Below are 18,048 nucleotides of genomic sequence, written 5' to 3'. Positions count from 1 at the left end.
TAAAACATAGGTATTAAACTTATAGACCTTGGGTTCAAAGAGGATTTTATGAATTTGACCTCAAAGGCAAGGGAAGTAAAAGCTAAAGTAAATTAATGGGACTATATCAAACTTAAAAGCTTCTGCACAGCAAAAGAAACCATCATCAAAATAAAGAGGCAACCAACTGAATGGGAGAAGATTTTTGCAAACAGTGCCTCCGATAAGGGGTTAATATCCAAAATATACAAGGAACTCATACAACTCAACAACAAAAACACAAACAATCCAATTAAAAAATGTGCAGAGGACCTGAATAGACATTTCCCCAAAGAGGACATACAGATGGCCAATAGATATGAAAAGATGCTCAACATTACTAATCATCAGAGAAATGCAAATAAAAACCACAATGAAATATCACCTCATGCCAGTTAGAATGGCTATCATCAACAAGGCAAATAATAACAAATGTTGGAGAGGCTGTGGAGAAAAAGGAACCCTCATACACTGTTGGTGCGATTGTAGATTGGTGCAGCTGCTATGGAAGGCAGTGTGGAGGTTCCTCAAAAAATTAAGAAGAGAATTACCATATGACCCAGCAATTCCTCTCCTGGGTATATACCCCAAAAATCTGAAAGCATTTATCCATAAGATATATGTGATCTGATGTTCATTGCAGCTTTATTAACAGTGACCAGGATATGGAAACCAAAGTATCCTTTGATAGATGATTGGATAAAGAAGATGTGGTATATATACAGAGAGGAATACTACTCTGCCATAAGAAAAGATGAAATAGTGCCATTTGTGACAACATGGATGGATCTTGAGATTATTATGCTAAGCATAATCAATCAGACAGAAAAAGTTGAGAACCATATTAGTTCAATAATATGTGTGATATAAAACTGAATGCAACAAAGGAACAGGACAAACAAAGAAACAAAAACTCATAGACACAGATAGTAGTTAGTGGTTACCAAGGGCAAGAGGGAAAGGAGGACAGAAGAGGGTAAAGGGGATCAAATATATGGTGATGGAAGGAGGACTGACTCTGGGTAGTGAACACACAATGTGACATATAGATGATATATTACAGAATTGTACACTTGAAACCTATATAATTTTACTAATCATTGTCACCACAATAAATTTTAATTAAAAAAATATAAATCTCATTAGTTTGTAATTAGATCTTGGTATAGTTACCATGTTTCCCCGAAAATAAGACGTAGCTGGACCATCAGCTCTAATGCATCTTTTGGAGCAAAAATTAATATAAGACCCAGTGTTATATTAATATAAGACTGGGTTTTTGATATGATATGATACGATATGATATATGATATGATACCGGTCTTATGTCAATTTTTGCTCCAAAAGATGCATTAGAGCTGATGGTCCGGCTAGGTCTTATTTTCAAAGAAACATATAACCTAGTTTGAAGGAATTTCTTGTATAGTTCATGGCTTTTTTTTGTACTCAATGAAATAAGATGTTTAAATATCTGAACATAAGATTCAACTGAGATAAATAAAAGAAGCTTTTGGTAGTTATAGAAACAGGTGTTAAGTAAAACTGCCCTAATAACTCAGATGCTACAAAACATGTTCCTTTAGGCAAATACATCCCATTAGAACATTCAGAGATGAACAAGTGGGTGCTCCATATTCAATAAGGGGACACAGCTCCACAAGGAGACAAGGAGACGTAGAGGTAACTTATTATGCACCCCTTCTACAAATCAACACAAAAAAGCCCTTATTAAGTACTTGCTTTTTGCATGGTAATTTAGAGGTTCAAATGAGAATAACTAGGCATGTTTGAAAAAAATAAAGACAAAATGAAGTGAAAAACTATTCTAAACAGAATCATATGGGAACAGAGTGGAAGGATCACTTATTTGTTTTAATGATAGCAGCCATAATAATTCTCAATGTAAGGCAAATCAAATATGCTCTATTATAAAGAGAACAGTCCAAATTATTTGGTACCATTCTAATACAATTAAAACAACTATCTAATATCTCATTATTTTTCTGTTATACTGTCTGTCTTCTTCATTTATTTCACATCATGTTATTCAATATAGAAATCTACTATTTTCTTTAAAACTAGCTCTGAACAATGATAATTTGGCATGATTACAGAATTATAATTAACCCATACTGTGTACTTTGGGGATAAAAACAACCTAGATTTGTTATATTCCATCCATAAATTTAAAATGATAAATACGTAGTATCATTCAATAGTAGTAGCCACTAGAGACCTACACCTTTAAATAAATCCTGCATAGAATTTGCTTTAAAAAGAATCATTTTTAAATTCATAAATTACTAATAACTAGTAATAAGGACCCATGACCATTTGATAGTAAAAGATACCCCCATTATTATTTCTTCTACTATTGAACTTTGAGGAGGAGCAGATCTATCACAACTATTAAAATTACTTAATTTAAATAAATTAAAGTATGTATTTGAAGAAGTTGCTGTCTAATTATACTGTGAATTGAAGGAAGAATAGGAATCTGATAAAATTATCATGTGGTAACATATAAAAGTTTAATTCAGGTATAATTTTTGTGGCAAACAAAACATTGTATTTCATTGATAATTTAAATAGAATGGAGAAAAAACAGCAAAGAAAAATCAATTAAAGGAGGACTTCAAAATGATTCTGTGGTTGGAAAATATCACTCTAGTTAAATAATGCTTATGGAAGGAGATGAGAGTAAAAACAGAACATTAATCATATATTAAATAAATATATTAGGGATGACCATTTTAAATAAAATAGCATATTTCCCAGAAAATAAGACCGGGTCTTAGATTAATTTTTGCTCCAAAAGACGCATTGGGTATATTTTCAGGGGATGTCTTATTTTTTCATGTACAACAATCTACATTTATTCAAATACAGTCATGTCATCTTCTGGAACATTTTCATAACATATTAAATCCGTCTGGCTGACGATCTTAACTGGGGCTTATTTTTGGGGTAGGTCTTATTTTGGGGAAACACGGTATGTATTTTGATAAATATTACTGAAAAGACACAAACAGAATAATAAATATTCAATTAATAAAACAATTGTTGAAAAATTTGAGGCAAGGGGTATCAAAACAGACTAAAAAAATTATAATCTACTTTCCACAACTATTCAATACCTTATGAAACCATGTCTTTACAAATCTTATAATATTTTGTCAAAGGTTTTAATACAACTATATAGTAATACTCTTTATTATCACTTTGATAAAATTAAAATGAAAACATTTAACTTCCATTGACAGTTTTTATGTAAAAGGGTGTCTGCTTCACTAAATGACAAATTTTCTCAATATGAATACAATCTGTATGTGAAATTATTTAGTTAAAATATTCCTTAAGAGTACATTTGCTCTATTCTAAAAGTCTGTGCTAAAATGCAACCAAACATCTGATCATACCTGAAAGCAAAAATAATTTTAAACATAATTTATACTCTATGATGTTCTGATCACTGTAGAGTAAAAGAAACATTTGAAGAAGAAAATGTTCAGTTATATTTACCAAAAGACATTCTTAGTAAGCAAAGAAATTATCAAAATGACTTTAGAATAAGAAAATTACTCTAAGAAAGTTATATTGTACTTAAATATTATTTGCATTAGGTTAAAATTAGTCTTCATGAAGCAAAAATATTTTCAATGACATCAAAATTACTTGGCAAGCAAAATAGCAAGTGTGGGGTAAGAGTATGAAAGAATCGGATTGGGTTAGTAAAGCATGGGTGCTCTCAAGGTTTGATACTCACACAAAGAAAAAATTCAATTAAGGTTGAGAAATATAGAGTCTGAGTAATCCTACACACACTAAGCCTCAAGTCAGGGCTGAAAACAGTCAGAAACTAGGCAGAGGAGACTCATAACAACAGATGAGTTTGCTAATCAATCATGTGTTTACGACGCTCCTAAAAAACAGGCAACACAAATGCTGACTAGAATAGGAGGAAATGATAGGGAGTCCTTATCCATATCAGGTAATACATTATCTAATAATATTATGAAAATGAAACATTGAGTGTTTATCTAATTCTGTGATTCCATTAACAAGGCAGTTATAATTATAAATGAATATGATGCCATATGTCATCCTTGGAGAGTATCGAGATATTTGTAAGACATCTATTTTGTTTCCTTCCATTGAATTTTAGATCTTTTGAACGTACTCTTATAGGTAAAAATCCCTGCACAGTTTTGGAGGGAGGTATTAAATCAAGAAGCCTCCTACCAGTTGAAATATGTTAAGTGTGTGAATTGAAATGACCCTACTTTGTACCTGAGTTCCAATAACTGAAGGGATGAGATTCAACCCTTCCTATAAAATCAAGCTCCATTATGTCCATTAGTTTCAGTAACCATTTCCTGTTCATGTCTTTCAGGCCTAATGCCTTTCCTCAAATACTTGCCTAAAAAGGAAGCTAGTGCAGAGGTCCCTTCTTTTCTCTTTAGACCAGCCTTTAATGCCTACATCTCAGGTTTGACCCCTGTTCCCTGATGTTGCTGATCTGTTAGCTTGAACCTTTTATTAACTGCTCATCAGATCAGCTGTAGTGCCTACTTAATCCTTACAAATGTGTCTGATCTTTAGGCTCCTGACATTTCGCTTTGACCCATCCCGCTGTCCTAGAACAGTGCTAGAAATGCCATGCTTTCTCTACCATTTGCATTCTTCATAATACTTAGTTCAGACCTGAGCCAGTGCTTAACAAATGAGTAGCTGGATGAGGAAGACAGTCAGGATGCCAGGTTTAGTATCATTAAGTTATAACTGTAAAAATTGTGTTTTTAAATAAAGCATTTGAACTTGGATTAATGAATACTTGGGAACAACATAATTTTCATCCTTTAACTTAAATAAACATCATGCTCACTCTTGGTTATATACTTGATAATGCAGTAGTCTGTCATGTGAGGTCATAGTTCTGAAAGCATATTTTATAATTTTCCTCTTTTTTTATTCTCCCCATTTTATTATTTTTCTGAATTTTTTGATATTCGTTTTTTCTTCTCATTTGTTGTTTCAGCATTTTACTCAAAGTTTTAATTTTCTAGTTTTCCTTATTCTTTAATGTGGATGTGATATTTTGTGTTCTGTTTACCTCTTTGATAGTTAATTTTCAATTACTTTCTCTTTTTATTTAAAACTCTAACATCATTTAGTCTGGAACAGCATGATGGGTCCACGACTTTATTTTCTACAAAGTAAATAAATAAAACTGTGCCAGTTTTCTGGTTGAACCCGTAAAATATACACTTCAATGCATTGTGCCTCCATTATTAAGGGCATGAAATTAAATAGGAATAATGTTTACAAAATAGGAACTTTACCTGCTGAAGTTGGCTCTTCCTCATCTGATGCTGTAGTGGGAGTCGGGGGAGGTGGACAAAGAGAGAAAGAGAGAGAGAGATTCAGATTGAACATGAATATATTTCACATTTCCAAACAGTGACTATAAATTCTTGACTTTTAATTTTGTATATATTAGAACTACTGGTATGTCATTAGATAATTAGATAATGACAGATTAATGGGTATTTACATTAAATTAACATTTATGTACTCACACTTTAAAATATGTATTAGAAAAGACTATTCAGTTGTCTACATTTGATTTTTCTTTCTTTTTGCAAAAAAAGATTGACCTTATTTAGCTTGAGTATAAATTACTATAATTTTTATAACTAATATTGTTTAAAATATAAATGGTATATAACATATAAATACCCCGCCATTACCACTTTGTAGTGATTTTCTATTAGCAAAGAGGAATTAAAAGTCTTTGTTTATAGTCAAAATATTATTCCATGAGGTAGAAGTTATAAATAAGATAGGGGTTATTAAATATTAGAGTGACTCACAATCATTTTGGATGTTGGTTAAGCACCAATAGTCTAGCTCTCTCTCCCTTCCCACCCCTCCCATCTCTCTCTCTCTCTCTCTCTCTCTCTCACACACACACACACACACACACACACACACACACCCTCACATGTGCCACACACTTAGGATTCAGTAGTGGTTGATTCTGTTGTGAGACCACAGGAATCTGCATTTTAAAAGTATCCCCAGTGGTTTTGACACAAATGTTCTATAGCCCACACGTGGATAAACATGGATATTATAAAAGGAGAGGCCACACTATGAAAATACAACTTGATGCTAAAGCACTGGTTCACAACCCTGAATCTCTATTAGAATGCCAAACTGTGAGCCCCACTTCAAACTAGTTAAGTCGGAATCTCTTGCGGTAGTTCTAGTTTGTGGCTATGATGGAGACATGACTAAATCATATCAATATAAGGTAAGATGAACTGTAACTCAAAGTCTGGATCATTTTGATTTCTGTTTTTCAAGGGAAGAACTTTTGAGAGCAGCAAGAGTCTCAGGGTAATAATTGACTCCTGGGTATATGTGGGGGATGGAGCACAGTAGTTACAATAGTGAGAAAAAAAAAGTTTATCTGAAGCAGCATCACAGTTTTGCCTAGTAGAATCCACCTCTTCACTTTTATACTAATAGACACTCTGTGAGGAGGTATTTCTGCTCTGTGCACAAGTGTAGCTTACCCAGAATATGAGTATTACTGTTGACTTATATGACATTTGATTCATACAATTTAAAATAAAAATTGACTCAGCTGAATTGCTTATGAAGGAGCTTTGTTCCCAGGTGATTCGTTAATCAAGGTATCACTGTGTCACCAGGGAGCATCTCCACTCTTTTCCGTTAAAGTTATATCTGCAGAGTACACATCAGACAAGCTTACTTTGTGTCCTGACAGTATTTTCCTCTCACACTGTTTGGCTCATCTCCTTGGCACGTAAAGAAATGGAGAGAGCAAACACAATTGGCATGCATGGCATGGAGAACATAAATATTTAAAAAGCTGTAAGCTTCTTTATCATGTCCATATTACATCATAACATGTTCAAAGAGGAAAGCTGTCGGTAGCTTCCAGGAATTCCCTTTTAGGAAAAGAACCCAGGGGCTTGTAGAAGTGCTGACTTAGATGAGTCATTGTGAGTAAAAGTCTGGAGATTCAAAAGGAGAAAGAAAACAAAAAAAAATCTCACACTTAGGGTTAGTCACTTTATGTTTGTGAACTCAATTTATAAAGCAACCGATGAGATGAAAATTACTCTTATTTGACAGATGAAGACAGAGATGTTCAGAGTGACTGAGCAATTTGTCTAAGGTCAGTTTGAATTTGAGCTCATGTCAGTGTGACTTTAAAACCAACTCTTTGCACTACTCCTTACTGTCTCACAAAGTGCTGATTCAGTATCCACTAAGAGAAAAAGGGAGAAAGGGAGAAAGGTCATGGAACCAAGACAGGCAAGGGCTCTGATAATGTTAGTTGGACTTAAGCATAAGGGAAAAAAATGGATATAGGGGCTGGGAGAGAAACTCCTGTACAAAATCAAGTTCTCCCTTGGAAACTTCTTGAAGTCCCCCATACCAGGGATAGACGTAGGCCGATAACATCCTGACTATGTAGCTAAACCACACATCCTAAGTATGTGATGCCTGAGGAAAAAAGATTACAAGGGCTAAGATTTTATTCCTCCATTATCTGTGGATAAGCAAGGAATTTTAGGAAAGAACTAGCAGCGCTGAAGAGAATTCCAAACTTATAGGAGTCCTAGCAATTAGAATGGCTGAAAACCAAAGCCTCTGGGCAAGAAATGCACTAGCCTACACCAGAGCCTGTAATACCTGAAGGCATCTTTGTAAGAAGTTAACAATATTAGGGGCATCAGGTACACAGGTCTGCACAGTATTCTATTTCTATGCAACATCTCCATAGTTGTGATTCCTCATGATATGTAACCAATAGTCACACATTATAATACACACACAAAAGCACACATGCGAGGGTTAGTATTGGTATTAACTCACTGTTTCAGTTTCTCTGGTAAAGATGGCTTTGTAGGCTAACTGCATTACCAGAAAAGCATCATGAACTATTAACAGGTGGCAGCTAGAGCCCCAGAAGTACAAATAAGCCTTAAAATGGTCATTAGTGGCCTACGGTATTTAGTGACATTTAAGTGAAATAAGTATCACAGAGGGTAATGTCAAGCTACCCGAATGATTCTTCACACTTTCTACTTGCTTCTTAGAAATCCTGAAATCAGCAAATCGAAATATTATGCACACACACATACCTCACATGCAAGTTCCTCTAATGCTGGAAATTAAAAATATATGCATCAAGCAGGAAAAATTAAACAAACTAACACATGATTCTGTATTGCACTGTCTGGTCACAATGTAGAAGGATGTACTGAAAATTTGATGATGGTAGGGAAACAGGCAGTAAACATATATACCTGATATACAGAATTTAGCTAAGGGTGGTCCTCTCGTTGCCCATAACAGAATGACCCTGGGTGTGTGTTAAAATGCTCTAGACCCACTGAATTTGAATTTTGGGTGTCAGCCCGGTATCTGCCTTTTTAAAAAGCTCAGCAGGTAACTGTCATGAACACTAAATTTGAGAATTATGACTGTGTCCATCAAAGTTTGTTGCAGTGGGAAAGAGCCCTGGGTCCAGTTGTAAGAACTGCTGCAGTAAATTAGCAGGTTTACAGAAAACACTCTACAGTGTGTACACTGGTTGCTTCACCACTTTTCAATCATCTTTCTTTTATAACATCTTCAGGTTTATTGGGGTATCAACCTCAATGCCTTGGAGAAAGACTACTGCTTTTGTGGATTTAGAGGAAGCCTGTATCTCAGAACTATGTAAATCTTTCCCCTTTTCCTGGTCACAGTTATTGGTCTATGTAGGTATATGACTCATTTGGGGACAGTGACATGAAAGCACAGGTTTGTGTGTGTTTGAGTGAGGAGAGGCTGTTGGAAAGGAGGGCTCCTTATTCTGAGAAAGTGTCTGGAAATAAACCATTCTCTTTCTCCTTAGCTATGGACAAGGAAATCTGTGGCCCCAGAAGTAAGCTGGCAGACATCCTGGACCCGTGATGGGAGCCAGCTTCAGGAAGAGGCCATTCCTGTGCAAAGGCAGCGAGGAAACACAGAAAGCAGTTAGGTTATCAGTGATGTTGTTGAGCCACTGAATCAGATTCTGACCTAACTCTGGGCTGCTGGTTCTAAGGAAAAATACTTCCACTTTACTGTTTACCTAGTTTTAGTTGAGCTTTTTCTTATTGGCAATGAAATGCCATCCTGCTATAACCATACCCACTTTTGTTGTCCCCATTTAAATATATTAGCATGCACGAGGAGTTCATCATCTCTGCGGCAGGTGAGACCTGAACACAGCCTTGGGCTGAGTTTTCCCGAGGTCAGCTGGACTTTTAGTGCCCACCATCACATTTTGATACAATAAGCCTATTCCTCTGATTCTGCAATAGTCATTGTTTTGCAGGGCATTCTGGCAGTATACATGCTCATGAACCGGGTTGGTACTTGAGAAAAGGAGAGAAGGCATCCTGTAGACTTGTCTTCCCTTCCTGTCCCTTTCTTTCCTTTCCCTCCCCTTCCCTTTCCTCCCTTTCTTCTTTGTTCCATAGGATCAATTGTCGAGTACAATAACTACCCAAACCCAATGGGCTGTGTATTACCTTGATACACATACAGTATTAAAAAACACATAATTCTTCATCAGACAGACCCTAGTCTCTTTACGTTGTCTCAACAACTCTTATATCTCCTGTTTTTGTCTGTCTTATCCTTGGCGTTTTAATTAAACTTTAATAACTTGGATATTCCATCCACTCAAAATAATTCTACCCAGTTTGGCTCACCATCAAATAGGAAAAGCTCATTGTGAAATATATAAAATATACTTCTGAGCATTAATATCTATTTTACATATGGATGTTACTCAATTCATATTGACTTATGGATCATTTTGTTTGCAGTATTATCAATCTAGTTAATTATGCCCTGAATATGCATTGCAAGTATACAATTATCTGTGCAATTCATTACTTCCATTAGCAAAGCAAAAAGAAATGTTTATTCTTGTATTCTGACAATATTTTAGAATGTTTTTATTCAACGGCAGTCATGCAAAAATAACAATAATGATATTTATGCATGATTATTCATAACTGCCCAGATGTTAAATGCTATAAACGTGTGTGTGTGTGTGTGTGTGTGTGTGTGTGTGTGATTACTAAGGCAAAGAAGAGTAAATTATCATTTCTAATTTGTGAACTCAGTCATTTAAGGAGGTTGTGGAGATGCCTCTGAAAGCATTCAAAGATGTATTTAGAGAGAGGTTTAGGTTTATATGGTCTTTGTTTTATGATTTGTTTGTTTGTTCTTGGCCAATGACCCAATGGGGTCATGCCTCAGGTCTTAAAAAATTGCTATTACCAACTTCTTCCTTGTGAAAGTATGAAGAGGAGTGTCAGTCAATCCTGGCCAAAGACTTCAGACAGCGTATTCCACATTTTCAGAACTGCAGAATATTTGGGTCACAGTGAGGAGCAACAGACAATGTATTTGCATAGACAATGTCCAGAGAATTACAAAGTCTTCTCAATTCTACCAGTCTTTTACATGCATTTTGATTCCTGTGCTAGATTTGGAGGACAGCATCTATTTGAGTATAGTTAATATATGCAATACATAAAATATAATTATGTACACATGTAGTTAGTATATAAGTATAGATTTATTTGTACGTTTAGTAGTCTGTCCCATTAGAATAGGACTTTCAGAAGGGCAGGGATGTACCTTGTTGGTCACCATCATATCTACAGGTTTTAGAATAGTTCCTAAACACTGTAAGGCTCAAGAAATAGTTGTCAAAAGAAAGAAAATATGGATTTGTATTTAATACAGTCCTCTGTGTTACTCAATAAAATTCAGCTGCTTCATTATGCTATATTACTTGACTTGCCAAAAAGAAAGCCCTTACCTTCATCTATGTTTAGTTATATAAATTGATATGCAGTTACATATGTAGTAATTTATATAACTATATGTAGCCATATAAATCATATTTTCTTTCTTGGGGCAGGAGAGAAAAGAAATAATGGTTAAAGAGACAATGATTGCTTTAATGACCATTTGATCATCTCAAGAAACAAACCTGTGATTTTAAACTAACTCAATAATCATCAAATGATAGTTTGTTAATTAAATAGATTCATTAAAATAGAACCACAAAATGCTTTCTATGTTTAGTAGCAATAGAGCTCATGGGTTTTACAAGCTACTTCTACAGTGAATCATGTTAACAACAATTAGCAGTGCAGTTGGGATTTTCTCATTTTAGAAAGATGTACAAATGGGAAAATAATAAAGAAAGAATGGAGGCTTTGGGTTTTTTGTGTGTGTGTTTTTGTTGTTTTTTTTGCCAATGATTTAAAAAAATACATAATTTACAAAATTAAGCTAGAGTATTGGGAAGCTGGGAAATAATATGATTCAAGTAACCTACATTCACATCCCAGCTAATTATTTGAGACATTGGGGATATGACTGGGACGCATCTTCCAACAGAAAGGAAACACTAAAGATTTTTAAGCTAGGTGATTTGACATTACAAAGGCCTCATAATTGAATATTTCATGTATCTATTCAATTGCTCTCAAATATCTTTTGTTTATTCAATGCACCTTCCTTCCCCATCCAAATTCATCCCATCCTTGTGGAATGAATTCAAGTCTCACCACCGTCAGTTCCTTAGTATTTATTTCAGTCTCCAGAGTTATGAAGTTTTCCCCTTCCAACTCCCACTGGCTTTTAACCTATAACTAAAAACCATTTCTAAGGAAAATAGCAAATATATTTTCCAGTCTTGTTCCCAAGCTGGACATTATCCATTATTCTTCTTTGTAGGGCAATGGTTATGTTTTAATTTTGTATAGTGCATATAGTTGGTGCTGAGTAAATACTTTTGAAAAAGTTATCCAATTTTATAGATGAGAAAATGAAGTCCATTAAGTGAATTTAATGACTTTCTACATTATTGTAAGTCACGTAAAGTGAGGATTGGAAGTTAAGCATAAGGTATCCTAAGAAATTCCAGAGATATATGGAAAGAAGAAACTTGTAAGGGACAGAGTAGATTAGAAGTTAATATAAATGACTGCACATATTTATTAATTTTCATAAAATTAATTCATATTTTTGAAAATACAGGGAAATTGGTCACAGTTCTGCATGAGGATGCTGTTTGATGTGACTACGGAAGCCATGAAGCTTCGGTTACGTGTTCACCGTGTGTGAATTTCAGACACCTATGGTTATTTTGTTTTACCATCAGGTTCATGTTCTATCGATTTCTGCTTTATTTACGTGGGGAGGTTGTTCACTTCAACCTCAGTTCATTTCCATAAATCTGAACTAATGAGCTAATCTAAAAGGCAAATCTGTTAAAAGCAAAAGAACAAGCAACGGAAAAGTAATGGATAGATTAATAATATTGGCACACATCTCAGTGACAGCATCCCCTTAAGTAAACACAGAAAATATTAATATCAGAAGATATCTTGTGATTAAGGGTGTTGACAAAACAAAACAAAATCAAAAAACTTTGTTAGAATTCATTAAGATTTGCATTAAAAATAGAAATCTGTTTATTAAGCCATCTAAATTGCCAACTAAAACCTCACTGCAAACTGAATTTTGAAGTAAAATTATTTAAACATCAGACTACATATATCTATATAGTATATAATAATTAAATATTTGTAATATAATAAAAAAATAATTACACAATACATACTGTTCTATAGCTTGCTTTTTTCATTAATTCACTGTATATATTTTTCTATGTCAATATAATCCGTGAATATGAACAGTACTGAATAACATTATAAATTATGGACCTACCATAATTTATTTAATTGTCTCTACTGAGTGATATTTGCATAGATTCAGGGGTTTCTCTTCTATAAATAACATTTTAAAGCATAATCAGACTCCATTTGAATAGTGGTAGAAACATGAAATAAAAATAAATGACCAAATACTTTCATTAAATAAATAGGACCCCATAATCCTAAACACAATAGAAAATACCTACTTTTTGTAAATAAGGTTTTTAATGATCCTCTTGTATGCCATCAGCCTATCTTTAGTCATATGGTTCTTAAATATATTGGACAATTTATATGTGTATCTTCTTCCTATGAAAGTTACTCTCTTGCAAGTTACCATTAATGGGGATCAAGTAAAGCTTCCAGTGTCCCATGTCCACGTAGCACAAGACACAAAGAGATGACAGAGCTCTGAGCTTGTACGCATGCGGCCTTAGGTAACAGATTTCCCTGCCCATCACCTGTTACTCGACTAGGGATGTATAGGGTTGAACACTGAATATTCTGCACCTCCTGGGATATAAGTAATATACAACTTTAATGTTTTTAAAAAATAAATGATGATTAACTGAAGACAGAAATTTACTTTATTACAAAATCTCGTCATCTAATGCACATATATGTGTGTGTGCAAAAGCAAGTACTTAATATGTTACAGTTATTTTAAACATGAATTTTTTTACTACTTTTGACATCTGTGAAGCCTTTTTGTAAAATATCGTTCCTTTTTCACTACTTATATACCAAAGAGGAATTCAGAAATTTTATGATGGCTTTGAAATGATGGCCAACATATACATCCACATATTTGGCTTAATTAAAATATCTTTTGAAACTCAAGATAAAGGTAAAAAACAAAACAAAACAAAACAGTGGGTATATTTAAATTGAAGAGAGTTGAGCTATCTCTCATGGATCTTTTACTCTTTCGTCACGGGAATTATTATTATATTTTTTCACGTAGTTTGAACTCATTCCAAGGACACTAACTATAAGAGATAAAGAACAGCCTCTGCTTGCCTATAGAAACTAGACTAATCTAATGTGTCACTGACTTATTCAGCAATGAGTTAATGACTGCTATAGAGGATTTTTTTTCCTGCCTGTTAAAACAGAAGTTAAAATTAAATGCTTTCTTTTCAGAATCATTAGGACCTTTTTAAAAAAGAAAAGAGTCAGTGTATCCACATTCAGGTGTTAATCAAATGACATTGACAATATAATTTCCCTATCTGCAAAACTTGTCTCCCTGGGCTAAATTTTTCCATAATTGGAACGTCTCCAAAGAACTTAACTGATGAAAAAAAAAAAAAAAAAAAAAAAGAAAAGGTCTTACATTAAAACAATGAAATTGAATAAAGGTTCAGGGCTATTCAGGGAGGGCTTAAGCCCCATTCTTCTTATTTTTGAGGTTATTTTCAAGTTGTGAATATACGCTATTAACTTCTACTCTTCCAAGCCATCAAGAAATGGTTTAGGAAGCAGCTTGTTCAGCAAATAGGATATAAACAACTTTGAAAAACAAAATGTTAAATCCAAACCAAACTCAAAGGTCACTTAGTCTAATGTACCAAACACCAATATAAATATTGCTTCAAAACTTCTAGTGGCAGGGAATGCAAATTTCACAGAAAAATAGGTCAGCGCACTCTCCTGGAGGTAGCCTCTGGAAGCCAGTGGAATAATGTGGCTCCTTCTTTGATGGCCATTCAAATATTTGAAGACAGTTATCATATCTCCTATAATTCTCTTCTTCACTGAGATAAAAATCTCCACTTAATTCCATATATCATGCCATACACACCGGTTATCATTTGTGTTTATTTCCTCTTGAAAAATTAAAATTCATCAAGGTCTTTTAATATACCAAAAAGAGTGAGATATTATAACAACATGAACTAGATCCCTAGATAAGATCTAACTAGCATAAAATACAATGGCATTATTACCTGCCTTCTTTAGGCTGCAATATCACAATAATCCAACATTGTATTAGCTACTAAAAGAATAAATAATTAATTTCCTTTCCCTCCTTCCTCCAACCCCACCTTATGTAAGACCAATTCTGAGAGCATGGACGGAGGAGTAAGTCTTAGTTCCTTCCTGTCTCAGGGAAAGATTGAGCAGGAAAAAAGATGAGGGGGCCATGGGATGATAAAGTCATGCTTGGGGTGGGGGTTTAAGATAGAATATGACTGGCTTGCAAGCAATGTTAAAAGTATTCTGGCAATAGTAAAAACTGCAAATTTTTGAAACCAAGCAAAACCTTAAAGATATTCTTCCAAGCTCTCACTTTCTCTCTAGCAAAGAATATAGTTTGCATGTATTTCATATCTAGTTGATTAAGTCTACAGACAGGAAAACCATTTTTCTTTATTGAAACAGTTTGCTTAGTATTCAGGATTAGGTGTCCATTCACGTGAATATAAATATTTTGTGTCTTCATGGGATTTTCTACGTCAACTGACATTTCTAGTCTTAGAAGGGTTTCCTGGAAATTCTTTTTAAACTTTATAGTTGCTTCTTCCAACAAATAATTTCTGCTTAGAAATTCTAGGTTAGAAATTAACACTAATTTCAGTCAATAAGCCATACTCAGCCTTTTCTAAATCAACTAACCTATCAGACCAAGGATTGTTGAAAACAATCACAATAATTAATGAACTGAAAGAATAGATTATCTTGGAGGCGGAATAAAAATATAACAGAAAAAAAATGAATACAATTTAATTCCCAAAAGAAAAGCCTGAAGTAGTACTTAAAAATTACCTCAAATATAGTTCCATTAAGAGTTCTGTTGTTTTATTTTTATAATGTGTGTGTGCTTTAATAATGTACTATCAAAAGAGGTTTAGAATCATGTTCCTAGGACATTTTTAATAACTCTGAAAAATATATTATGGGAATGGTTCAAGAGGACAACTAAAGGCCCTGTACAATATAGGCCCAAACTACTTTCCTGGGCTGGCTCCCAAACATCCCTATAAACACCCAATAATTAGTGGACAACCACTAATGCTAATTCTTCCAGAAGGTTCCCAAGTTTCTCATCTCTGTGCTTTTCATCATCCGGCATTTTGCTTAAAATGTCCCCATTCAATAACTTTACTGGTGAACTACACTTCCATCACAGCCCATCTCAAAAGCCATCTCAGCTATCAAATCTGAAGCCTAGGACAAGCAGTGACCATTCCGTCTCTTGATACTTATATCACTTTGTTCTCCTCGTATAATGATTGTTTTTTGCATTGTGTAATGACTACTGATGTGTGTGTTTTATAATCCTTTTCCAAATGTAAGTATCTCAAGGGGAGGTCCTTAATCCTGGGCTCATAGACAAAGGGGAGATTCACCTCTGGGGGTCAGGAGGGCTTCCCAGAGACACTCAATAATATTCATTAAATGGAAGATCTTAGTGTCCTTTTCTATCCCCTCTGTGATTCCATCTTTATGCAAAGCCACAAAGAGTTTATTGTTGATCTATCCCGTCTAAGCATCTAATATTAATATGTTGTCATAAATTCTAACTTAATATTTATTATACCTTTACAGGATTCCCATTTTGCAATCTTACAAAGAAAAATCAATTCATAAGTTATTTGCTGTAAACATAAGGAAAGCTATAGTCATGAAAGGTAAATTCCTAATTATGTAAACATTACTTACATTACTCATAATTTTCAAATAATAAAACATGAGGTTTACATTTCCCCATACAAAGTGAGATAATATGTCAAATTATATGTTGAAGGAAAGAAATTTTTGAAAAATTAAAAGCTGACAGCAAAATTGTCACCAGTTTACATATTCAAGCACAAGCAGAAACAAATCCTGACATAAAAATAATAGGTCGGTATTTATCGGACATTTCAATAATGATCGAAATGATGAAATAATATTCAGGGACTTAGAACCTTAATTTCCACATGTAGCTTTTGAATTGTCTATAAGGTTTACTTATTTTATAAATCCTATATATCTGTTATATATTTCCAGACGTTATTTTAAGGTAACTTTGTACTCTAAAACAATTTAATGTCCAACATATCAAAGTACTTATGTGAAGGCAAATTCTGTTTTTACTTAACTTGAACAAAACCCCTTTGAAGTTGGTACTATTATTGCCCCAGTTTTGCAGATGAGGAACTAGGGCATCAAAGGATTAAGCGACTTGGCCATAGTAATAGAGAAAGTAAACGGAAGAGCCAGGATTTGAATTCAGTGTGGCTGAGTTCTTAACCACAACACCATGATGCGATCCTTTAGACTGAGAATGTGTTCCTACAGAATTCCAAGAAAACATAGTCAGTATATGATGAACACTGGGATTAAAGGTAGTATTATTATTATCATTATCATTATCGTTGGTGTTGTTTTTACTCTAGGCTCTGTCATTATTTCAAAGCATACATCCCTATATGTGTAATAGGCACAGTTTAATTTGAACTAAACACCAGACTGTGTAAAAAACATGAGATAAAACTTCAGGTTCAATACTTGTTCTGCCTGACTTTGAGCAGGAATCTGTGACCCTGTGCTTTACATTCATCACAGAATCACTTTCCAATTGAACACTGAGATTGGTATTAGCTCAGCTATTTATTTCAAGGTTATTACAAGAATAATATATACATTTGCATTTTAATGAATAGAGTACCGTAAAAATACAAGACACGATTAAATGGAAAAGAGTGAAGGAACAACGTGTCTCTAGCATCATGGTGATTGATAAATTGCATTAAAAAAAATCTATTTGTCCACCCCCTTCAATGTTCATTACATGATGGCCTGATAATCGACCTCACCACAGAAGTTTAGGGTCAGGAAATCATTGTGGAGAATAATACAGCTCCACCTCCACAGCTGAATAACTAATGGAGCTGACCTTAGAGAACAGAGCATGTTCTGAGATGCACCCTGGTTTATCCATCGTCTGTGGAACCAAAGCCATTGATTGAAAGACAGCTGAGTCGACATCAACAACATCTGTCTTTGTGAAAATGTTTGGTAGTTGCTGTGCTGATGAGTAACAGTAATAAGTTCTATACTCAATTGCTCTCTATGATTTGGGTGAAGCACTTACGGTCTGGCTTCTCATTTAAAATCTTACCAGATAAGGACACTGTGGGGATTTATCAATATGCTATGTAAAGAAGGTGCTCATTCTTACTTGAAATTTGCTATATTTTCCAAGGATTAGTACTTAAGAAAA

The 18,048-nt window shown here is 34.2% G+C and overlaps 1 protein-coding gene across 1 annotated transcript in view; it reads right to left on the bottom strand.

Moving 5' to 3' along the window:
• The window catches only part of EDIL3 (EGF like repeats and discoidin domains 3), a 385,902-nt gene that overhangs the window by 239,265 nt on the left and 128,589 nt on the right, over positions 1-18,048 (bottom strand). The window contains exon 3 of the mRNA XM_019746385.2: positions 5,361-5,390. Coding sequence (XP_019601944.1) covers positions 5,361-5,390 — 30 coding nt within the window. The remainder of the gene's footprint in view (positions 1-5,360; positions 5,391-18,048) is intronic.

The sequence above is a fragment of the Rhinolophus sinicus genome, linkage group LG03 (genome assembly GCF_036562045.2).
Source record: "Rhinolophus sinicus isolate RSC01 linkage group LG03, ASM3656204v1, whole genome shotgun sequence".
Classification (NCBI taxonomy): Eukaryota; Metazoa; Chordata; class Mammalia; order Chiroptera; family Rhinolophidae; genus Rhinolophus; species Rhinolophus sinicus.
Note: the sequence above shows the minus strand (reverse complement) of the source record. Positions and strands in the feature narration are given on the sequence as shown.